At 35.4% G+C, this 26,012-nt stretch overlaps 2 protein-coding genes across 2 annotated transcripts; both read right to left on the bottom strand.

Annotated features, from left to right (window-relative positions):
* Positions 1-10,170: 10,170 nt before the first annotated feature.
* Positions 10,171-13,648, bottom strand: LOC113229775. Its single transcript, XM_026463458.1, has 3 exons — positions 12,778-13,648; positions 10,774-10,909; positions 10,171-10,243 (listed from the first exon to the last, which is right to left on the bottom strand). The coding sequence occupies exons 1-3, from the start codon at positions 13,583-13,585 to the stop codon at positions 10,171-10,173; spliced, it is 1,017 nt and encodes a 338-aa protein (XP_026319243.1). The 5' UTR covers positions 13,586-13,648.
* A 1,358-nt stretch (positions 13,649-15,006) lies between these two features.
* On the bottom strand, positions 15,007-21,300 carry LOC113229674 (ribonuclease H2 subunit A). The gene is made up of 5 exons (XM_026463346.1): positions 21,062-21,300; positions 20,707-20,936; positions 18,928-19,071; positions 17,439-17,586; positions 15,007-15,284 (listed from the first exon to the last, which is right to left on the bottom strand). The coding sequence occupies exons 1-5, from the start codon at positions 21,207-21,209 to the stop codon at positions 15,007-15,009; spliced, it is 948 nt and encodes a 315-aa protein (XP_026319131.1). The 5' UTR covers positions 21,210-21,300.
* Between the last annotated feature and the right edge of the window lie 4,712 nt (positions 21,301-26,012).

Here is a 26,012-nt window from a genome sequence, read left to right as displayed (position 1 = left end):
TTAGGCAATCTCTTTGGCAACGACAATCTTTTTGACTAAAACCTTTAAATTAGCAAAATACCAACATTATGATGATAGTATTTTGGAAAGTTCTTTCGTAACTGAAACAAAGAATTAAAAGTTAATACAATATACATACCACTGAATATTTAATATATAGGTACAATCATTGACCTACCAATATAATGAAGTTCTTCTGCATAATCTTTGCATTAATTCATAATCATTAGCGTAACAAGAGAAGTAAATATGTAGCTCTGTAAACCACACATAAAAGGTCGTTGAACGAGTTAATCTAATGAAAACGGCAATTTAAATTATTAAGTACGGGGCCTTTGAGGTAAGAAATATCTGAATAGACTCATACACTTCTGGATAAATCAGGTTTATCGAACCATGTCTAAGGTCTATTTTGGAAATGTTTGTGCATGTCGCATAGAATGCCCTTCATGAGCACAGAAGATAAAGTAAATTGATTGATAATGGATATGCCATAAAAAACACTCGTGACGTTTCCAGGCATCTGAACTGAACTGTTTACATCTATGATTGTTAAGCAAAGACAATAAATTACAGGGGGTGTGTGGTCCACAGGGCTTTATGTCTATCGTAGAAAGGTCAATAAGAAATAGTTCCGGCCCTTGACTACAGAGGAAACTACAGTACTTAGTACACGGCGATTTCTAACATTTTGTGTAGGTACTTCCGAAAACACTCAAACTGCTAAGGCTAACCTACCACCGGTAAACTACAATTACGCATCATATACAAAAAAAACAACGGAAAGTATCGAAACACGATTGTTCGCAACCGATCGATCTTGAAAATAAAAGAATCAAACATGTATTCCATTGCACAATCTACTCCGCCTATTAAATAATTAAAGGAACGTGAAATCAGCTTATTTTCTCATCAGTATTTTTATATTTACTTAGCGTTAAAAATTATGTCTCAAAACAATTTCTCATATACTTAAAAAAAAATGAGGTAGAGTTATCTTATATATAGTATATTATTCAATTAGCTATTGTAACAGGATATTGTATTTCAATTATGGAAACTCAAAAGTTATTTATTGCATACCCACTTACTCATTTATGATGGAAATCCTCAAGAATATCACGTGTTATTCCAAGAAAGAAAAAAATATTAAACTAACAAACAACTAAACGCACCCGCTGAGGACACATTAAGTGTGAGGTTGTTTAATTAACATCTAAAAATACTACTTGTTATTCCCAAAATTAATAGGTATGTCATTTGGTGTTGACACTAATTTACGAAAAGCAACACTATTTTGTTTTCACTTTTTAACGTCATAGACACCACAGCATAGATATTACACAGCCTTATTTATTATACTTAGAACAAATGTAGATAAACGATAACAATATCTGGCGAAAAGATAAAGTTGTGGTCCAGAGACATCATTGCGAAATCTCTTGATGCGTTCAAATATTTATCATACACTTACTTCCATCTAGATAGATGCAAACTGTAAGCAGTTATTATAATTTTTTTTTCCTCACATGGTTTTTTAAAAATCTTTACCGCTTAATTCCCACATCTACTAATCTATTGCTTCCTTTGATTTTTGGGAAGATAAGAAAATGTTACATACACTCAAGTCTGTAGGTTTTTCTTATAACTTAATTTCAACTCGGTTGACTGAATATCTAGAGCTACGTTTGTAAATTCGAATCCCGTTAAAGCTATCACCATTGTTTTTGTGAACTTTACACACGCTGGAAAAGAAGTAGGTTTTGCGTTTTTTTTTAAATCCTTTCAAGAAGCAGGAAAATTTAATGTACATCAAACATGGCAATATTACAAATATGTTAAGTACATAACTTTCGTATAAAAGTAGAACGATTCGTCAGACACTATTTACTTAGGGATAAATTTGGGAATATGTAACGATAACCACGCACTAAATATTTCACTATGATAATATCACATTTTTTACAAATAAAATGTGAAAATGTGGCATTTAGAACAGCAGTTTACAAATACTTACACTCATATTGACATAGTTTATACACACTTCGTTTAGTACCTACATGGAAGTACAGTTTAGTACAAATAAAATTAAATCTCTATGTAATATGATCTTAGCACAAAAACTACACTGCATTGCCGTGCACTGAACTATGTACTAAAGTTACACATTGCAGACGGTGGTTCACGTAATATGTAATACCGATGTTATGATGCGTCAGCGCGCGTGTAAGCACACCACGTGCGGATCCAGCAGTGAGCTAGCCCGGCGCAAGCACAGCGTTCCACCCGACTGCTCCTGCACTTGACTCAGACCTGCCCATCCTGCCATCCACAATGGGTTAAATAGGGTATCCACCAAGCCATAGCGCCACAGTACCAAATACTTACAACACCATTATGTTGCCATTGTTAGCTATTTATGTATTTTTCAACTGATGTAATAGGATTTTAAGACGCTTGCTCCTTCCTACCTAAACCACATTATAAATTAAAAAAGCTTTTATAGACAGACATTACATCATATCACAATTTTCATCAATTATTGCCACTGCCACTCTTTCTGCGTTATTAGGGAAAATCCCACCTCTAACAGTCGTAGACTCCTCACTTTCTTTAAATCTGGAGTGCTATAACCTGTTTAGTTAGCGTTGACTTGTGAATGTTATAATTATCTACGAGTATGGTAATATAACTAATTGTCCCTATCGGTGCGAGGGCATTGTTCGAGTGCGGGCGTGACAACTGCTTCCGCCAAGTTCATTGTCGTGCCGCACATTTGTGACCGGCCCTAAGGTTGGTTTTTTCTAGTACGTGTTGTGTGAAATTTGCATAGATAGAAGTAAGTGGGATAGATAAATTTTCCATTCCTACTGTACCTATATGTACAGCACAGCTGATTAACTAAAGAAAACCTTTTTTTTTATCTGTCAATCTGCACCTTTTCTGTTATGCAATTTTGATACCAATTACAATGCATATGCAACTCAGACTCATTTCAAAAGAATGTCCTCAATACATTTTCTTTTTTTTTAATGATACCAAGTCACGAGACGACAAGTCATGCGCTGATGGTAAGCGGCACACGTCCATAGCAGTTGCAGTGCAACACAGAGTCTTAAATCGCAGGGTCGTATTCCAGAACTCTACTCAATACTCAAGTCAGGACTTGAGTATTGCAGTGAGCACTGAAAATCATACTCAAGTCCTTGCCATTAGGGTCGTATTTCCAGTGTTGAAATCATACTCAAATCTGCTCAAATCCTGACTTGAGCATTGAGTAGAGTTCTGGAATACGACCCGCAGTGTTCTGAATGGCACTGCCACTGGACCCGTCGCCCTGAGTCATAAGTTGACAAGTCCCATGTGGGTACCTGTAAAGTCACCAGCACCCTTCAAAACTGGAACACAGCTCACATTACCTAGTGCTTGGTGGCAGAAATAGGTAAGGTAAGGTAATCTGTGGCTCTACTGCTACTTACATCTTCGGATGCCATTTTTTCCGAGTGAGAAAGGTTGGTAGGTTCTTCTAGGTGCTTAAGAAGTATAGCAAAACATTTACAGTGTTTACTAAATAGAATTTAATCACGAAATTAGGTCAAGTACATAACTAGATGCGCTAATCGATGTTGTCAACACTCGCATAATTGCAAGTTGCTTGCAATTATGCTTGGTCCACTTATGAGGCTAATAAAATTTATTGGGCCAAGGGGATCTAACAATAGATATTATGAGAAAATTACCAAAAGTGGAAAAGCTACTCATTCGATAATTTCGTCCCTATCTCATATCTTATATACAAAAAAAGAGTCACTAGACTTTCGATTGTTCTCCCCTGGCCGAAGAAAGTTGAAGAGTCCCTACTACTTAGATACATACTTACTTAGTATACTTACATTAAAATGCTTTGAGAACAAGGAGCGGTACAAACGAAAATAAACTTAGGCACGTATACTAATAAATGTATCAAGCGCATGATTATTAAGATCTCATTTAGTCAACTGTCTTCTATACAAATATACTTACTAGTCTTTTTCTTAAGTAATATTATTTATAATAAAATAGAATCATTGGCTACCACAAATATTTACAAAAATTGAATGTAAGTGCATTCCATCATTATTTATACGATTGCGATAACATTTTCATGAGTTGTTGTGCCCAATATTAGATATCACTGCTCTGCTCGGAATAATTATTTTTTTAAATGTTAAAAATTGTAAAAGTAGTCCCTCAAAGCTGAATGTTTTAGTAGCATTAGAGCTGCTCATGAAACAGTTCATCCAGGAAAGTACTGCCACCTTACCTATTTCTGCCGCCAAACATTAATGTGAACATTACTGCGTTCCGGTTTTGAAGGGTAAGGGTCCTGGTCAAATTACAGGCACATGGGACTTTTCAACTTATGTCAGTGCACCTCATTCTTTGCTATTTAAAGCTCCGAGTGGCACTGCAACTGTTATGGACAGGCGTGTCGCTTACCATCAGGCGCAAAACTTGTTCGTCCCATCACCTGATATCGTAAAAAAAAGTAGGATTACAAGTTTATAAGGATCAAACTAGCCTCGCGATTGTTACTATATTATAGGTAAACGTCACGTTCGTTATTGCAATTTGATAAAAGAAATGTACAACCTGCATATTGAAAAAGGTTTTCAACTCTTGAAAAATGTGTCAAGACTCCAACCCACATTGCGCCAGCGTGGCAGACTATAATAATAATAAAATTATGTGCCTGACAACCATACCCATTACCTGGTCTTAAACTAGCGAAACCCCTATACAATGAGTGCCGAACAACGAAATTCACTCTGGGGCACTAACCAAATTGATTCGAACGGGAATTAAATCCGAGGTCTGCAAATCCAACGTCCATAGTGCTAACCGTTAGGCCACTGAAGTCGTAGCCTGAATAACATTTACCTGTTTTTTCATACAAATGATATCGTTTTTAATAGAACTCGACAAATTTCAGCGAAATTTTAAAAAATCCACGTCGCATACAAATGGTTACATATTTAGATAAGTATTGCATTTAGGACGAAAAACGAGATTCAGAAATTTGATCAGGGTTGTTTGTAGAATACTAACAACTTCCTAGGATATTACTAACGTCATTAACAACAACTTTTATTCCATGATTTTTTACAAAACATAACAAAACCAAAAATAAATTTTTAAGTCTTTATTTTACTATCTAACACTTTTTACATCTGTATTTATTAGTAAGGTAGTACCTAAGTAAGTAAGTACAAACGTCCAAGCGTCTTCTGCCCCAGAACCCTCACCCTTACTTCTACGTTTTGCATCATACTGGTTTACGCTATTGCGCTTTTTTTGCTATCGCACAGAGTTATCAACGTTTATAGCGATCTATTTAAATATTTATATTTTTGAACGAAAGTAAAATCGCGATGATTTATTAAAAGTCATGGAACAAAAGTTGTTGTTCATAATGTTTGTAATATAGTCCTGAGAGGTTGTTAGTTTTTAAAAAATAACCCTGTATAATAATCATATACAAAAAATTCTAAACTGAAAGCAAGTATGTCACACGAGATAAAGAATACTCTGTATATGAGTTCTATATCCTCATTTATCAAGTTTTGTTTCGTTCAATACAATGTGTTTACCTAATTTTCAACCTCCGGTTTTCTGTACCCGCCTGTAGTACGTCTCAATTGTACAAATTGGCTTCAATTAACTATCCAGTCTCCACAATTGCTACGAGTCTGTTTCGAGGAAATGTCTTAAGCTTTGGTAATCCTTTCCATGAACTTGTTGATTAAAATAGAAACAGAGTAAGAAATAGTGTCAGGACTAACAAAAGCGAGGCACCGAAAAATATGTGACTCAGGAACATGAACAAATTTAGACATTTTTAAACACTACATAGATATCGTCCATATTTTTCAATTATTTTTGGGTTTTTCTGAAATTGCAAGTAGATATAAGTTAATTTATTTATATATTTTGCACAGCATTACAGTAAATTACCAAGACACTGTGAAATTTAAGACTAGATAATATTAATTAATAGTAATTCACAGATGATAGTCGCTCATTCATCCTTTCACAAAACTTCAAACATACATCACACACAGCCAGCCATCTACTTATAAAAACATCGCATTCTGGTGCAGATACAAGAAGCGCATTCAAACTGCAGAACGCGAACAAGTGGTAATTTACTGTGTGACAGCGCGTAGCAGTAGATAGTGACCACGTGGCCGCAGATTAAATTTATTTAGAGGGGGACGAACAGGCGCAGCAGTTAACTCACTTATTCTAGGCATTCAGAATCTACTCTCAAGATTCTACCAGCGATATCCAGCTGACCATAATATTACGTCTACACATACTCTAAATTTATTAAGGCATTAAGAAACAGGTGGACCGACGATCTGGTGGAGGTCGCGGGAAGCCGATGGATGCGGGCAGCGCAGAACCGATAGTCGTGGAGATCGTTGGGGGAGGCCTATGCCCAGCAGTGGGCGTCGTATGGCTGAATGATGATGATGATGATGATGATTAAGAAATGACATAAGTAGACCTACATTTAAAATATACAGCGACAAAGATGATACATAGTCTAAATTTATTGAGGCATTAACAAATGATATAGTTTAGCCGTGGTAGCCTAATGGTTTGACCTACTGCTTCTCTAGCAGCGGGTCGTGGGGTCGAACACGAGCTTACACCTCTGAGTGTTTTGAAATTTATGTGCGAAATTAAATTGAAATTGATCATGTGTTTTTCGGTGAAGAAAAACATCGTGAGGAAACCTGCACACGGTGTACAGCCCAAGCCCTCTCATTGTGAAAAGAGGCCTGAGCCCAGCAGTGGGACTATATATAGGATAACTATATACAGTGACAAAGGTTTCATATTTATTATAGGATTCCTATCCGCTGCGTAAAAAAAAATTCTCCTAATTAATCAAAACAAATTTAGTACCACTCGCTTTCTCTAAATACCACCCTGCTCATTTGTAGTATCATGGGCAATAATCGGCAAGTACCTTACGCCAATTGGCAAATCCTTTCACCACAATGGCAAGCATTATAGTGTACCGATACCTCCAATGAACACCACGCTATTTTTAATTTTTAGTCGTTTTCAGTTATTTTTGACACAGCCATATTTATTTACTAATATTATGCTCCCCGAATTTTGTGAAAACAAAAATACAGAAACAAAACAAAATTCGAAATAAATAAAAAATAAAAGAACGAATTTTGTGAAAATAAAAATATAGAAACAAAAAAACAAAATAAAACAGAACAGGTCCAAAAGTTCATTGGAGGTACCGGTATGCCCATCGATACGATAGAAGAAGTATCTGATACACGTGGTTTCATGATTACTTGAGCCGTTTTTTTAAAGTTATGGTGTGTTTTTAGTTTGTATATTATTTAAAGGTTTATGTTATTTATTCCTAAACTAACTATTGTATCCGTTATAATTCTTATAATGCAATGTTAAATTTCTTAAACAAATAAGAATTACAAAATCCTAACTATGTAATTGCAAGAGTTATTAAAAACATTGTAAGCAAGCCGGAATAACTACCCGTGTTGTATTTTTTTCACACACACATATGCTTCACGCCCTTTTACCAACGGGGTAGGCAGAGGCAACAGCCTTCAACACGATTTATAGTATAAACCAATATAGTATGTTATATTCTCGTTTTTTTAATTTATTTTTTAAAACATCAAGTGACGGGACGAACAAATGCAGCTGTTGGCAAGCTACACGCCTGTCCGTAACAGTTGCAGTGCCACTCAGAGCTTTAAATCGCAAAGATATGAGGGACACTACCACTGCGCCCGTCACCATGAGACATAAGTCGACAAGTCCCATGTGCTATGTAATTTCATCAGCACCCTTATCGTCCAAAACCGGAATACAATAAAGCTGACGTTACTGCTTGGCGGCAGAAATAGGTAAGGTTGCCACCTTACCTTGTTCTGCCGTCAAGCAGTAACGTCCAGGGAAGTACGGCAGTACTTCCCTGGATGGAACTCTTTCACAAGGAGCTGCTACTAATAAATAAACTTTATTCGCAATAAGATCCATACATTTCTTTTTAATTTCACAATGTGTTTTCTCAATTCCACAATATTTGATATTATGTTCGATATGCAGTTGCACACAAAACATCTGAATGTACTCAACCCAAATGTATCGAACAGCTGATATTATACTCGCAATTTCAAAGGGGTTGCCTTAGTAAAAAGTGTTCAGCTTGAAGGGTAGAGTCATTTCCTAAAAATTTCGCAGACCTTTAATGGTCATGCTGTATATTACTGTGACATCCACTTAATCTGTAAGCAATACTTAGACAACGTTTTCACAATGAAATTAAGTGGGTAGGTATACATAAATATTCAAGCACTTTCCCTGTACGGGCACCCAACGCATACTAACATTGTAGCACATGATGGTCAAGTCCGTAATCACTCAATTTTCTAATGTAGCCAAGAACAAAGCAACTATGGACGGGTGCATTAGTATGCAGAGGCGGTAACTTACGGGACTGTGTGTAGCATTGTCGGGTATAGGTCGGTCTTTGATCCCTTGATAAGGGGAAAGTAGAATTTGTACAATGGTATATATAAAAAAAAATTCTCTGTAACCTTCGACATAAACAACAAATAGTTGTTTACGTGCATAATAAACGGTAGTCTTAAGTACTTAATGTATGTGATAGTTGTATAGGTACTTAGGCGATAAAATAATATCACAATTGGTACTTGATATGTTGACAATATTGAACATAAAGTAAGCAGATTTTTTTTATAATAATAATAACGCGCACACACTCATAGTCCCGCACTAGGGGAACCCTGTATCGCGGGTGCCGTGGACACACACATAGACAACTACAAATTACACCCAAACTCACGAGAGAAATAAATAGATAGATAGATAGATAGATAGATAATTCGTTTATTTGCCGAAACACAGTACATTAAGGTAATGTAGGCCATATAAATATTTCTCCCGGCCCGGGTATCGAAACCGAGACCTCTGCGTGGCAGTCCCGTTCGGCCACAGAAGCAGTAATTAAATATGAATTACAAACTCAAAGCAACATTTTTTTTATTAATTCTCATTTGATGGAAAGTGACGATGAGGTCAACGATAGAGCATGCGCACCTCAATAATGCCTATTCACTATCGACTTGAAAAGGCTCAGGTTTTAGCTCTCAGGGAATAAGTTTACAGGCAGGGAATTCCACTCCATAGCCGTTTGCCATATAAATATGGAAGTGTGATGTAAATCTTTTGAATATCCACAACATAGTGGTGGAATCCCAGACTGGACCTAGTCCCCGATGCTGGAAAGGGGGAGGCGGAATTTAATCATGCAATTCCGTCGCACATTGTTTAGTTTGTCGAAGTTTCTGTTGAAGTTCAGTCGATGCAAGGGCGAAACAACGAGCTATGTCTGCACGTTACTTGGTCTAATGCAATCGTAAAGTTTGTTAGTCTTTTATTTTGTTCCGCTATTCTTAGCTAAATACGTATGTTCTTGGAATGCAAGCATATAATAAATATTCACTCTCGAACTCGCGGATACCAAACACGAATTGTGTTTATTGGTGAATATTTTCTAGTGTTTTTATCTATTGATTCGTTTGTTTTTAAATACTGACATAAGAGTTGTCTATTATCTTAAATATTATCCAGGACAAAGCAAGGTAGTGTGATTGAATAACAAACATTGAAATTTTCTCATTTGCATTATGTACATTGGTCTAAATGTAAGAAAAATATCGGGACAGCAGAAGTTGGTCAAATTTAATAAATAAATAAACGCAACACACTCACATAGCCTCGCACTAGGGAAACCCTATATCGCGGGTGCCATGGACACACACAAATTACACCCAAACTCACGAGAGAAATAAATGAAGGCCATACACATATTTCTCCCTGCCTGGGAATCGAACCCAGGAACTCTGCGTGACAGTCCAGCATGGTAACCGTTCGGCCACGGAGGCAGTGGCATTAAGTTTCAAGCACTAAAACCATAAAAATATAATAATCAACACTTTTATTCGTGTTTTATCGACTTCACAATAAAAAATAAACTAAAAATAAATAATCAAATAAATGCAATAACAATAAATACAATAAATTAGTTTGACTACAGTCTCATGACTAAGTTCTGCAATGGCACTTAACTGAGCAGAATTTTCTTATAACGAACTTGATGCGTCGTGTGTGCTCGCCCCTGAAAAAAATAAACAAAGTGTTGTTGACATACTATTTTAGTCCTCATGCAGTTACCTTTTAAAATTAATAGATTAAAACTAAGAATTCACCCTTCTTGTTAAATAAATAATAACAAATTTTGTTGTGCCGCAGAATAACACGCGAAATAATCATCATAAGAATTGTCATATTTTTAAACCGAAAAAAAAAAATGTCGAATTATGAAAAGAAGATCAAAAGTTCAACCAAACGCAAATCGACCTTATCGTAAAAAATAATAATTCCTTATTATATTATATGAGAAGATCGAAAATTAAACATTAGAATTTTCCATACAAATCTGTCGTCGCTGCAATACAAAAACTTATACTATTTCCGCTTGTACTATTATGCACCACCAAGCACCTTTTCTCACATTCTGCATAACAAATCGGGATAATTTACCTCACATAAAGTTAATGTTATATTAAACAACACTATTACTTAACTAGGTACCGTGTGTAACAATAACACGTGTCCTAGAGCTTAAGTAAAGCGAACCTTACAAACCTGAAGTAGGGTTGGAATTCGTACAGGTCATCGATTACTCTGGCAACGCGACACGTGACTCCGCAGATCGGTAGTTGCTTCTCGTATATTGCAATCGCTCGTTCGAGCACCTGGTGAGCTGACGTCAGCTCTATTACTGAAAGAATAGGACACATACACAAACCTTTAACAAATTCCAGCAGCTAATCATTGGCTGTCAACGATTGTCATAAACCGCTGACATATACAGGTGTCCCACAGCTATGGGACACTAGGAAATAGTTACAGGGTTAAGAGCACGTCAAGCTTGACACTTAAGATTTAAATTCAACTGTATGCCGCTTATGATGATAATAACGGTCCGAAGTACATAATGTCAAGCTTGACGTGCTCGTGACTGTACCTGCTTTAAATATTGGAGACAGGATGTGCTTGCTTCATGGAGACATTATTTTTAACCGACTTTAAAAAAAGGAGGAGGTCCTCAGTTCAACTGTATGCTTTTTATATGTATGTTACGCGATAACTGCGCGATAACGCAATAACGCGATAATGCATTTGTGAACCGATTATGATTCTTTTTTTGTTGGAAAGAGGGTAGCTCAGTAGTGGTCCTTAAAATATTCCATTTCTAAGGGTGGCAAACTAGGGGATGAATGACTTTTGAGGTCAGTTTTTTGTTTTTAAAAGTAAATAAGTAATACCGCATTCAAAGATTTAAAAATTGCTTGCCTCATCTGGTAATCGAATCAACCAAATGTGAAAAATGTTGTTTAGTCGATTATAATAAAGGGATTCACAATGTGCTACTTTTCAAAAACAATGATGATATTTTTTTTAGTCGTATTTCACAGCTATACTCTGTATGTGCGAAATTGTAATAAGAATAAGATACCGAGCTTTCCATTGCTTAAAATAATCACGTTACAATATAGGGCCGATATAAGTACAGAACACTTAGGTGTTTTTGAGATAGGTCGTAATTCTAAAGCCATCGAATAGTGTTCGTGCTTATAGTTAATTATTATATTGCAGTAAAACTGCATCTACACTCGTGGGCAAAAAAAAACGGCCACCTTTGATCTTTTTCCTCAGGGAACATAATATCATTGTTTTTTCCTCTCTGAAATAATTACAATACGAAAAATGTTTTATTCATTTAAATATATTACTGGCTTGATAGTTGATTGTTTCATTTATAAAAACATTCGTTTCAAATTAAAATTTATGACATAAAACCAACAAGACGAAATGGCGGGAACCTTTAGATATTTTTTTATGAATTAGCTCTTTTAATTGACGATTTTAAGTTATTGTACCATTGCTAAGCGGTTTCTACAGCTGACAAAACAATAATAGCTACCAAAATTATAGCACTGCTTGAAGAATCGGTGAGATATCATAAAGTACGGAGCTTGGTCACGGAGTGGAAATATACTCCGTGGGAATGACATTCTTTAGCACCATGATGTTTTGAGGTGCTGTTTGCACTCGTCCTTTCAGAATGTCCCAGACCACAAGAGGCCATGGAGTATATCCTCGACAGCATGCCTAGATAAACACAAGCTGTGATTATGACAAGAGGAAGCCACACTCATTACTAAATTGTTACCTTCCTTTATACTATTAAAAAAACAAAAATGTTTGAGTTTTTTCTATTACTTGACGATTAGTACCTACCTATTCTATTGGTGACTTAAACTTGAACGATATTTTCTCATTGACTTGAGAAAAAATTTGCTGAAACTACTTTCCGTATTGGAATTGGAATGGAATTATTCATAAAATTTTGAGGATACCTACTAGTTACTTAAATAATCAAAACTGCGTGACAGTGAAACAGCTTATTTTGTTAGGTGCCCGTTTTTTTTTTACAAAAGAGTGTAACTTAATTTGTTATGTATTAATGTCATTAAAAATCTTTTTTTCAAATCACGATACCACTACTGAAAATAGTTATCAAAATAAAAACCGAACTTGAAACTTGTGCCAAAATCTAATATAATACTGAAGAAAGTAACTCACCATTTCTGTCTCCAAACTTACGATCATCGTCGTCATTCCCACTAGGGCTGGCGTCCTTTTTGAAACTGATCAGTTTCGGGATCACCAGGAGCATGCACACCACGGCTATCATTGTTACGATCTTCTTAAAGATCAAAAATTTCAACAACAGTTTGGCAACTGTAAGTATATCAAGTTTCAAAGAAAGTTTATCGAGGAAACCAAATCCTGGAGCAGTGTAAGGTACGCCGTAAGTTGGTTTCAGAGGCGGGCCGTATACAGGTACTGGCTTGTGAGCTGGTGGTCCATAAGATTGAACGGGAGGCCCATAATTTTGCGCGGGAGATCCATAAGTTAGCGCGGGAGGTCCATAAGTTTGCGTCGGAGGTCCGTAAGTATTCGCGGGAGGTCCGTAGGTATTTATGGGTGGCCCATAAGTATTAGGAGGCGAGTTATATGTAATTTCCGGTTCAAATTTCACAGGCGGCCCATAACTCGAAGGCGGCAAATAACTATTCGATGACGATGGCCCAGAGAAACCTGACAATCCCGAGGAACTGAAACTTGTACTGTCACCTGAATGAGGTGGCGAATAATCATATCCAGAATAGCTGTCATCGCGATTCGATATCTTCTTCTCTCCATCTTTAGCAGTGACTATAATAACTCCTTGCTTCGCCTTCTCGGCCTCTATCCGTGATTTGGAATAGGCATCTAGATAAGAGTCAGTTTTCTGCTGTTTAGTTTTTGTGACATTTCCTGCCGGTCCTACAATAGCTGAGACGCACGCACATAGCGATAATATCACAACATAACGACGAAGAGCCATCTCGTATTGTTTGAGCTACGTCGGAAACCAGTTGCCTCCATCGACCGCGGTTGACGAATGACTGGCAGCCTCGACTCCCATTTGGTTTTCACTTTTAACTTACAGTAAAAGAGCCTAAATATGATAATGGAGCACAATTAAATTCTCAGAGTGGCCTGTACGTTCCGCATTGCTCAAAGTAAGTAGGTGCGCAGGCGTCGCCCCTCGCATGCTAATGCGCGTTAGCGACGCGCGCCCGTCGTAACCTCCTTGGAAGAGCCGCCCCAAACGCGACCTTTCATTCTACTCATATGGAAAAGTATAATAGAGTGCTCTATAATTTGCTTGAGAAAGTTTTATATATATCTTCATAAAGCCATCTTTCGTAAGAGTTTCTCTAAAGTGCCTATTGTTGCCCTTAATAGACCACCTTATTTGGAAGTTTACCTATGCTTTAATAATATACAGAGCGAGAGTACAAAACTTTATTTATTAGTATAAGTTATTGTCAAAAAACAACTTTCGAAATTGAAATATTCCAAAACACTTGAGCAAAAGCCAAGTCAATATTGTATTGTTACAAGCAAATCAGCATAAATTCTATTTACATTGTTGACGATTTCTCTGATCAGAAATGCGAATGGGTCACATTTTCACTTACAAATTCAAAAGGACAATATAATCTACGCAACTAAAACCTACTAAATAAGTAGAGATGTAAAAATTAAACACAACAGCAGTAAGTACAACACTAACACCGTAATACGCTTGTGATTTACACCTTAGTAGCAGTAGAGCTCTTTGTGAGCACTGCCACCTTGCTTATTTCTGCCGCCAAGCAATAATGTCAGCATTACTGTGTTCCAGTTTTGAAGGGTGCTGGTGAAATCACAGGTACAGTAGACACATGGGATTACAGGGAGCCAAGTGGCAGGAGTGCATGGGACTTGTCAACTTGTCTCAGGCGACGGGCACGGTGGCAGTGCCCCTCAGATCTTTGCAATTTAAAGCTCTTAGTGGCACTGCAACTGCTATGGACAGGCGTGTAGCTTAACATCAAGCGCACAACCTGTTCGTCCCGTCACTTGATATTATAAAAATAAAAAAGGAGCTTGGCGTGAATTTCTTGCTCTAGCTCTAGTATAACTTTAATTTTTAATGTGGCACTGTAATAAATATGAAAATTTACAATGTTGATAGACACTAGCAATCGTCCAAGTTGGACAACGCTCTTAGTGACAGCACGAAGAAGTAAATGATTCAACTATTATTAAACGAGTAGAACAACATCTACAATTAGATGGTTTGTTTACATCTGAAATATTGTAATGCTAATTAACAACTATAATTCCTAAGTATAGTTGGCGCAAACACCACAGAAAAACATTTTCTTTTTTTCAAATCATCATCATTTATTCGATAAACAATTTAAACTTACTTAATTATTCAAAAGTGTTGCCTATTCTCAAATACCGTTCTACGAAAAACTTATGGCGCTTTCTTTTTTTCTCTCCATTTTCATTTTTCACTGCAAAAAAGGAACTAATAGACTTAGTACCAGCTGCTTTCTTTGGTGTGGATTCATCAACCTCTTCGAAAGTGCAGGTAGCAGCTTTTTCTTGAAGCATTACTTCTGCAGTAGACCAACTGAATCTTACTATGAGAGGATATCCAAACACATTGTCTATTTGTTCGCGAATAAACTTCTTAGTCAATGGATCTGTGAAATAAATTAATAGAATGTCAATATTAGTTGAAGTATATACCGAAATAAAGATCAAATTGACAAGACAACACAAAATGTTGCGGCAATGTAGCAGAAATCTTTCCAAGACATATTTTTTTAAATCCTTCACTTAAATAGAATACTGGTAGTGATGAAAGAGACTAAGGCGTTTTATAAAGACTCGACTCCATTTTACAGGATTCGCCTCCATTTTACAGGACTAGACTCTAAAATTAAGACTGGAGGTTCTTGTTTTTATTAGTAAGACTCAGTTGTTATACCAAAAGATTTAAAAGACTCAAAAGACTTAAACGACTTAAACGACTCGAGTTGTTCGCAATTACCTTATACCTATTTTAATGATATGTTATTAAATTCGAATTTTATAAATAAAATTGACGTAGTATACATACTACGTTACGTGATTATTTACTGTAGTAATTACTTATAATAAAACTTAGGATTCAAAGAGTGGTTTAAGCAATAGGTACGAGATTTTAAGACCTAATTATGTAATGATTACATACAATACTTTTTCTGCAAGTAAATTAAAATAATGAAGTACAACCAATATTTAAAAGTCTATGGAAATCCAGTTCTAACGTGCTGTTTTTTTAATTTTGTGTAATATCGGTCTGTAACTACTTTTTAACCGACTTCAAAAAAAGGAGGAGGTTCTCAATTCGTCTGTATGTTTTTTTTTTACAGGACGATTTTTTAACCGGTGGTTAGGTTATCTTAATATTAAGTCCTGGTCCTTTTATTTAAACATCTTTAGAAACCCGTGCACAGTAGTGAGATACAATTTAACTGTAATACATAGAACAAATATATACGTAAAAATCTCGCCTGTCACCCATTCAGGGGTAGGCAGAGATTGTGGATCTCCATTTGATGCGTTCATAAATAGTATGTTTCATTCATCATTATAGGTCAAACGACAGTAATCCTGTTCTACCAAAGAGTTCCGCCTTTGTAACACAAAATATTTTTTTTATTACGTACATAATCGTAAAATAAATATCTTGTGGGTAGAAATAAAATCACGCCATACGGCTCATGAATCGCGACTCCCGAGGCTATAAGGCGCCAGTCGTTTTAGTCCTTTTAGTCCTATTAGTCTTTTAAGCTTCCTGGGGTTAAAAGACTTCGATTTGAATTAGTCTTCAGTTTTAGTTTTATGACTCAAGACTTGAGGGTTAAAAGACTAGACTAGTCGTGAGGCGTTAAAAGTGAGTCGAGGTTTTTTAAAAGGTCTTCAAAGACTGAGTCTCTTTCATCGCCAAATACTGGTAAATAGTGGAGTAACAAATCTTTTATTTAAAACAACAGTTAATTAATATAGCGCATTATTATGTGCTTTATTTATCAAGATAGTCACTTTTATCAAGATGATGAATTCTAGGAAACACACATAACTGTATTATGTTTCCAAATTGTAGTAAAAAAATGTGCTTCATTTACAGATGTTGGTTCTTGGAATAGAGATTAGAATTTACACAATAATATTCATGCTGTTATATAAACTGCTCCTTTAATCATAGGACACACGTTTTAAGACCTGATTGTATTCATGAAAACAAACAACTCTTTCATGAAGATTACTCTTAAATCGACAAAAAACTAAATCAGTTGATCTCTAGAAAACGTTCAAATCTACTTCAACAAACAAAGGGAGTTGTTTCCATACGTATGATAATTATTCGCACATTAAACCAAATACTGTTGTAATTCAAAATTGATAGAATTAAGAAAACACGATTTGAAAATTTGAAAAAAATACTGAATGAATTTTATTGCGAATAATGGGATTATTTTTATTTATACGTAATAATTAATTATCCTATTATAAAAATTATAAAAGAGAACATAAATTTATTGGATCCATTCAGTAACTTTTTCAACTTTCAAATGGTGTTTTATTAATTCTGCCAACTTATTACTTACAATTGTATTTTGTTTATATATATAGTACAATGCAATTGCGCAATTGCCCTCTAACTCACCTGATGGAAAGTGAAGTTGAGGTCGACGATGGAGTATGTACACCTAAATAATGCCTATTCACTCTCGCCTTGAAAAGGCCCAAGTTATAGCGTTCAGAGAACAAGCCTGCCGGCACAAAATTCCACTCCTGATCATACTGACCTCCTGGGTAGCCACTGCCAAATTCAGTATAGTCCATCTCCAGACCCTCTTTGAACATCCACACCTTGAGAGTATGGTCTCTCGTCACTTTCGCTACTATACTTGCCGCCGACACTATGGGGTATATTGAATCAGCCTTTTTTGCCACCTACAACAATATGCACACGCACAATTATGATGTAGTTTCTGGTCACGAAAAGTGGAATTCCATATCTGGATAACATAAAAGAAGTAGGAGTTGTGTCAGAATAAAGTGGCGTGGTCTATGCCTACCCCTCCTGTGAGACTAGGGCGTGAGCTTATGTAAAAAAAGAATAAAAAATTTGGCTGTACTCAGTATCTATAATGTACCATACAATATCATCAATGACCTGATTTCAAACTAGTTAATTCCCTGTATTACGAGTAGCACAGCAACACAACCCACAATCTATTCAAAAATGTTGGTTTTCAAATGATCCAACTGTGAATCAAATTCGAAACATTTGCATCAATCACCCATAGTGCATTATATTTAAATATATTAGATTTCTTCACAGTAATTAAAGTGGCAATTACGGGAATTAAACACAAAAGTCCAGACTCACTGTCACAGAGGAAATGAAACTATTTTGCCGGATTTAAATCGCGTATATTTGTTTTTGTTGTAAAACATAATGTAGCGTAAATTGGAATGTTTCCTTGTAAAATTAAAAATAAGGTATTTAATTAATAACTTTTGTAACTATAGTGAAAAAAATAGGATGGTTTGCATTAATATTAGATACTGGTTAGATAGATAACTGGTTGATGACTGTACCACCTCAGTCAACATGACCATGACCATGGGACCTGTAAAGGGCCCGAAACGTCGCTTTGTTTAAAAAAACAAATATGCGAGATTTAAATCCAGACAAATAATTTCATTTCCTATGTGTAACAATCGCGAAAACCTAAGAACTCACTATCACAACATTAGACATTTAAACCGTTTGGTTCAATATAATTATTCTGGTGCAACTGCATGCCGCAAGTTGCAACCATTTAACTATACTCACTTTATCCACTACTGCATTAAAAAGTTTTCTAATGTTAAAGCAGCTCTCCCAAAAAATTAAAAAAATAAGAATATGTGGCTTAGTAATATATGTAGAATCGCCCAGCATACAATTGAAGAATGCAAAAATTTTACCAACTGCTATGTCTTCAGCATGCCTTACCATCAGGGATGATAATTATCATGACTATTATCTTGATAAATATGCATTGATAATTATATTGATATTGATAAAATTAATTGGAACATTGTTGTCCCAAAGATTTTTCTTCATGTTTATTTAGTTTTTCACTTAGAAAATGAACCTATTTTTCTGGAATTAAATCGCATATATTTGTTTTTTTCAAACAAATCGACGTTTCACCGTGTTTGAGTCAACCGTGACCATGGGACCTGTAAAGGGCCCGAAACGTTGGTTACTATTACCTAATTACTTGATTACTATTTACTCACAGTAATTTTATAGCTAGGAAATATTTCACTAAGCTTAGCCTGATACTTCTCAGGTGGTCCCACTGTATCCACATACACTTCTGCAATATTCACCCCTGACTCTGCTACTCCTTTGATCAAGTCTATTGCAGAGTTCATTGATACCTGAAAAAATTCAAAAAACATATTGTCATGCCAGTCTCCTAGTGGAATAGGCAAAGCATAATTCTCTGCTTACTAAGAAAGGACTATTGTTTGATCATTCAACACTCACACTGGCATTCTTTTATTTCAATTTCATTCTAAAAAAATTATGTCACTTATTAATGGAATGTGGATTGGACACACTCTACATAGATAGCAGTTGCAGTACTTCTACTGTTGTATGACTGTTTAAACCAGGGTTCAAAGTGATAATTGTCATGATAATTCTCACTTGCTAAATATGCCTTGACATTTATAAAATTATTTTTTATTTTTTTTATTTATTTAATACTTTTACAAAAACTTAAACATATTACAAGCAGCTGTAGCTCAAAAACCACTAAGGGTTTATCTGTCCACAGCGATTCTCTCTAGCCAGTAAGTACTTCCTTAATTTATTTTTACATTTTCCTTCCACATATAGGTCTTGAATATACCCAGGCAAATTATTTAATAACTTAGGTATTATATACTCTAGTTTTCGAGTACCATACACATTATTTGTTTTAGGGAGTATATGTTTTCTTGTCTGTATGACTCTCAAATTATTTGGTCTCTGATATTCACATAATTTATGTACATAATTAAATTCAGCCAATGTTGAAAATTTTACTTTATCATAAACACTCATCACTTGACAATAACTAAATAACCCAACATCATTATCTATGTATCTAATTGGAACAATGAAATGTTAATGTTGCATGTCAATATGTCAATCTCCAAAAGAGTCACAAATTGTTTTCCCACAGAGTTTTCTTCATGTTTATTTAGTTTTCTCAATGTTTGTCATTTTTTAGTTTATAAAATGTTGTAAAAATTATAGAGACAAAACTTTGAATCAGCATTGATAATTATCGGATAATTATGAAAGAAAATCATTATTTCGATAAATTCAAACCTTTCCTTTTTATGCCTCAGTAAAAGTAGTCGAGCAGCTACAATTTTTCCATTTTCTCTGCCAGTTGCACTTGAAAAGATTACACAACTGTAAAACATACTGTAAATAAATTGAGCCCATCAAATGCAAAACAACTTATAATTTGCTTACAATGTTGCAGTTGAAACTGACAGCATGCAGTTGTTGCAATGTGGATTGTGCAGAAGCTGAGTGCAAGTTGATATTAAAATGAAAGCTTCGTTGTTACTTGTTTTATTATTGTTACAGCATCAGCAGCATAATTAAAGCCAAAAATGAAAACATGCAGAGTGGATTAATCCATTATTATAATGTTACTGTACATGTGATATGCTTAAAAACTAATATATTATGTATTATTGCCCTATAAGGAATGTCTCTTTATTGTTATATTGTGAAATAGAAGATGATTTTCATGTACTGTACCAAAAATGGAAATAAACTATTTATAAATGTCAATTGGTGCTTCTGATTTTCAGACTAATGATTATCAAAAGAATCATCACACAACTGCAACCAGATCGCTGCAGTTGAAGTCCCAACTGCTCACAGTTGCATTCAAAACTGCAAACAGTTGAATATATTAACTGCACACATGCACTCTGTCTGATAACAGACTAAAGTATAACTACTAAACCCTATTTTTCATATTAATCTGGTCAGTCTGTCAAACAAACCTCATTTAAAGAACGCTTAGCACGCTTATACATAGAATTTGAGATATAATTTGGAGATATGATTTCAGCAGCCCAGCCGACATTATTTAGAGATTCTTCATCTAACAGCATCTTAGTAAATATGTCATCTCGTTTCTCCTCAGACAGTGCTTTGGAATCTGCACAACCAAGGTCCTTGAGAACTTTTGTTTGGTGAATTGGACAATAGGCCACTCCGTACACCATAGGACCTGGAAAATAAAAAAATATATATATAACATGAAAATATTTACAGAAAACCTAACCTTAAAAACAACACTCATAATAATTAACTTTGTTATGAATTTATTGTGATAACGTTTAATTACCGACTTACCTAATACTGGACCACGACCAGCTTCATCAACACCAAGCATACAAGCTTCAGATTTACAAACAGACGGAACTTTTGAACTGTTAACAAAATTCTTCGAATTCGTTTTAGACCTTAATAATTCCTGTAAGCCTTGTAGCGAATCCATCATCTAATTTATTAAATACTTGAATCGTCTTTAATAGTCAGTACTTATTATTAATAATAAATACAATAAACACACAAACAAAAGCACAGTGGCGCCAAATAAATATTTCCCGTTTTTTTAATTTTTACCATGCAAAGAACGATGGCATGGCTTACAGCCTAGTCTTATATACATTAAATTATTCAAATTAAGATTTTTTAACAAGGTGCTTTTTTTAAACTCGTTCGCATTGAAAGAATAATTATCAAGTGTCGATTTTGAAAACTTGATGAAACGAATATTCTTAACTTAAAAATGATCCCAAGCTAAAAATTTAATTTTTCTCCACTTTGATTGTAAAGTTTTATTTTTTTTTATTGCCGGCCATGGAAACAAAGACCTTCAGCCGAAAACATAAACGTTTAAATATTTCTGTAAGTATGGCCACCACAAAGAGGATAGGCAATTCGAGGCGGCGGCGTGCTTGAATTGACTCGGGATTCCTTAGAACGGGCCGATACGGGTATTTTAGTTCGAGATTCGTATAATTTCGCGTTTTAATCTCCGATTAAGGCACAATAGCACTATCCTATTCCACTTTAAACTAGATTTCACAAAATAATTGAAAGTCAAAATAAAAACGACACTTTTCCCTCCAAAAGGCCCAGAGCGAATCTGTAAATAGTTTCTCTACCAGTGTGGACAGCCCATTCCTAATATAATACCTACTGGAACAGGCAGAAAGACCCCAAATTCGATGTTTTATTATGTTTTGGACTGACTGACGAACCGACAATCCGACTGAAAAACTAAACATAAAAATTATTTACAAAACCTAGTTTTTCTTCTTCACGGTAGTAATATTTCCGAATCGACTATTTGTTCAATAATTAATGTCGAATTCGTTGGCGAAATTAAAATAAATAATACAAATTGAGCGTACCTACCGAAATTGCATTTTTTTTTCTCTTATCTAGGGTTCATTACATCTTTCTGATAGGTGCATTGGACGCCACCACCCGCGCCGACCATTTCGATGGCTTTCTTTCTCAAACGTGTATCTTATAAAGAGTGATTAATTGATTATTCAGGAGATGGCAAAATTTACTGTTTACTTTAAATTTCTTATCAAGGGGGTTAATTTGGATGCATTAATTTAAGAATATTCAATTCAATTCAATTCAATCGTTTATTGCATAGTCACATGTTAATAATATTAAAATTACAGTACATGTGACACCCTGTAAGGATGTTTTCAAAGAGAGTGGCGCTATACATATTAGGGGTTAAAGTATGAAATTGCCGTTTTATTGCAATAGGTTCTTTGAATTTTCATAGAATCTTCATGGTTTGAGGTTTTCGAATGAAACTTTTTTCAAATGGTTTCTGTGATTTTTTTTTTTAAATTTGAAACATTTGAATATCGACTTTCAATTGTTTTTGTTATTCAATTTAGACAAGAAAGATGGATACTGCGAAAATTCGAGTGATTTTTGAATACGAGTTCCGACGCGGAACTAACGCGGCAGAAACAGCCCGCAATATCAATGCTGCGTTTGGAGAGGGGTCTACTAATGAACGCACCGTGCGATTTTGGTTTAAACGCTTTCGTGATGGAAATTTCGACTTAAAGAACGAGCCACGAGGAAGACCGCCCACACAGGTGAATGACGATGAATTAAGAGAGATAGTGGAAGCCGATCCTAGTCAAACTACCCAGGAATTAGCGGCATGGTTTAACGTTACCTTACCCACAATATTGACTCACTTGCGTCAAATCAATAAAATAAAAAAATACGAAAAATGGGTGCCTCATGATTTGACTGATCTGCAGAAAGAAACGCGTGTTGAAACTTGTGTTGCCTTGTTGAACCGGTACAGAAATGAAGGAATATTGGATCGAATTGTAACATGTGATGAAAAGTGGATTCTTTATGATAACCGGAAAAGAAAAATGCAATGGCTGACCCCAGGTCAAATGCCACAACAGTGTCCTAAAGCAAAACTTACCAATAAAAAGGTAATGGTAACTGTTTGGTGGTCTCAGCATGGTGTTATTCACTATAGTTTTCTCCGATCTGGTCAAGCAATAACGGCAGATGTCTATTGTGCCGAACTCCGAACCATGTTGACAAAACTAGCAGTAAAACAGCCCCGACTCATGAATCGATCTTCACCATTATTGCTCCACGACAACGCGAGACCTCACACAGCACGAGAAACCATTTTGACCCTTCAGGAACTGCAGTTAGAAACCATTCGTCATCCTCCGTATTCACCAGACCTTGCTCCAACGGACTACCATTTTTTTCGTGATTTGGACAATTATCTACGTGACAAGAAGTTTTCTTCCCAGGAGGCAGTACAAAATGCTTTCACACAGTTTGTGCAGTCTAGATCGTCGGAGTTCTATCGCAAAGGCATTAATAACCTTCCCATTAGATGGCAGCAATGTATAGATAATAATGGCAACTATTTTGATTAAATAAATTTGTTAAAAATTTAAAAAATAAACAATTTAGATTTTCAGTACAAATCGGCAATTTCATGCTTTAACCCCTATTATTTTAAAAATAAGATAAAAATTATTACACAGTACTATTTCCTAATTGATACCACGCGAACAAAATGGTGTCTAGTAGGACTATATAATTTACACATTATGTTTCAACTCTGTACTAATTGATATAATTTTTGAAATAATTTTACCTACATACATTTATACACAGAAACATACAATTATAATTTTCTATTATTATTTCATATTAAATCATTTAAAAAAGGTCATCAAAAATATCATTAAAGTATTCTGTTATATTGTAATAACTCCTATCAATTAAGAGAGTTTTTAATTGTCTTTCAAAAGCCTTGGAATCCTGAGTGCATTTTTTCGGGAGATGGTTATATATATTTTTATTAACATTGAGTGGGGACCCGATGAATACAATTTCATTTTTGAAGGAGGTAATTTCAACTTGAACAGATTACGATTATTTCGTTTAACTGTTTTTACCGGCGAATACAAGTCAGAGTGTTTTTTAGTGAATGCGAAAATAGTTTTTACAAGATGTCATTTGGTCTACGTTTACGAATATTCTTATACACTTCTTTTGGAGAACAAAAATTTCTTGAACGTCCGTGCAGTTTCCCCAAAGGATGATCCCGTAGGAGATTCTAGAATGTGCATAAGCGTAGTAAGCTGCAAGTGCAGTTTTGTTATTCGTGAGTCGTTTTAATTTACTAAGGGCATATATACAGTATGATAATCTATTTGACAGTTTTAAAATATGCGGTTTCCAAGTAAGGTGCTTATCGATCTCTATACCCAGCTTGGTGGCCGAGTCTACAGTTTCAATTTTTGTTAAATTGTATGAATAATTTATGTCTAGTGGTGCTTTTTGGTATGGTTTAAATTCGAGTAATTTTGTCTTTTTAAGGTTTAATTGCAACTCATTTATGTCCAGCCATTTTGTAGTATTATCCAATGCGAGGTTCAGGTCTCTTATTAGCGCGTGGGTGTCTTTACAAGTCAATATTATGGAAATATCATCGGCAAACGAGACACAGAAATAACCCACATGTGGTGGAAGGTCATTTATATACACCAGGAAGAGAATACAGCCCAACACGCTTCCTTGTGGTATAGACCCTAATACTGGAGCTCGCTCAGATCTTATACGAGCAATTTTCCCCGTACTATAATCCGTGTTTTCCATTTCCACATATTGCAAACGATTTTCCAGGTATGAAAATAACCAGCGGTGAGCTATTCCTCTTATTCCCATTGCGTATAGATTTTGTAGCAAAATCTTATGATTTACCCTACCATATGCTTTGTTCATGTCAAGCAAGAGGCCGACTGCATATTCTTTATTATTGATAGAATGTAGTATTTTCTGTATATATTTATATACTGCCAACGAGGTAGATCTGTTCTTTCGGAAACCGTGCTGACTATCAAGTAGGATTTTAAATTTCTCAAAAAAGGAACAAAGTCGGTTTGACATGGCTTAGGTGAAAGCTAGTGTGTGAATAAGAAGGAAATGTCACGTGAAATCAGCCAGCAAACTTTGTATATACCTACAATTCATTTTTTGCATTTCAGTAACTTTGTGTTTTAAGATACGAGTTTGAGAAAGTAAGGAGACAATTTGTCGGTCTACCTTCAAACTCGATCCGAGTTATATTTTTTTCAACTCGAATTACTCTAGTTGACTAAACTGCTGGCTCGAGTTGCAACTCCAGTTAACTCGACTCGGTGTCTGACAGAGAAATCGCGAGTCGCGAGTTAAACTCGAACCGACGATTCACCAAGTTGGACACGATCGGCCGGCCGACCGCGACTCGAGTGTGCTCCGAAGGTTGCCGAACCGACCGCCGAGTGGAAACGAGTAGACGATGCGCTGTTATGAATGAAATATTCAGCTCGGACGGCGGGGCGGGTACCGAACCGAGTTAGTTCGAGGTCATAAAAAAGTAACTCGAGTTGACTGGCTGTGGGAGTAACCCGAGTTAATCGAGTAAACTCGAATCACCCATCGCCACTTTAAACCCTAAAATAAAAGAGCCACAATACCGCATAGTGACAATCAATTTACTTTTAAAAAATATAATAATTATAGGATATATTTTTCATGTAGATAGCTCTTTAATAATATTACTTATATAATCTTTTAGTACTACTAAACAGATTTTTTTCGAACAATTTTGTGTTTGAAAACTTAGAATCGACTACACTACAGTAGGTACGAAACTCTAGTTTTATTTCGCGAACATGTCGACAAGAACTTTAGTTGTTTTTTTTTTAACGTCACGTCAATGACAAAG

Source organism: Hyposmocoma kahamanoa, unplaced genomic scaffold, assembly GCF_003589595.1.
Source record: "Hyposmocoma kahamanoa isolate Upper Pololo Valley unplaced genomic scaffold, ASM358959v1 62, whole genome shotgun sequence".
Taxonomy (NCBI): Eukaryota; Metazoa; Arthropoda; class Insecta; order Lepidoptera; family Cosmopterigidae; genus Hyposmocoma; species Hyposmocoma kahamanoa.
The sequence above is the reverse complement of the archived record's forward strand: the minus strand, read 5'-3'. Positions and strand labels throughout refer to the sequence as shown.

Coding starts and splice junctions, on each gene's coding strand:
- LOC113229775 (XM_026463458.1), bottom strand. CDS start 13,585: ATGGCTCTTCGTCGTTATGTTGTGATATTATCGCTATGTGCGTGCGTC. Junction 10,910..12,777: donor TAAGTTTGGAGACAGAAATG/GTGAGTTACTTT, acceptor CTATTCTTTCAG/TAATAGAGCTGACGTCAGCT. Junction 10,244..10,773: donor GAATTCCAACCCTACTTCAG/GTTTGTAAGGTT, acceptor TATTTTTTTCAG/GGGCGAGCACACACGACGCA.
- LOC113229674 (XM_026463346.1), bottom strand. CDS start 21,209: ATGATGGATTCGCTACAAGGCTTACAGGAATTATTAAGGTCTAAAACG. Junction 19,072..20,706: donor CTAAGCGTTCTTTAAATGAG/GTTTGTTTGACA, acceptor GAATTTTTTCAG/GTATCAATGAACTCTGCAAT. Junction 17,587..18,927: donor TTCCTAGCTATAAAATTACT/GTGAGTAAATAG, acceptor ATATTGTTGTAG/GTGGCAAAAAAGGCTGATTC.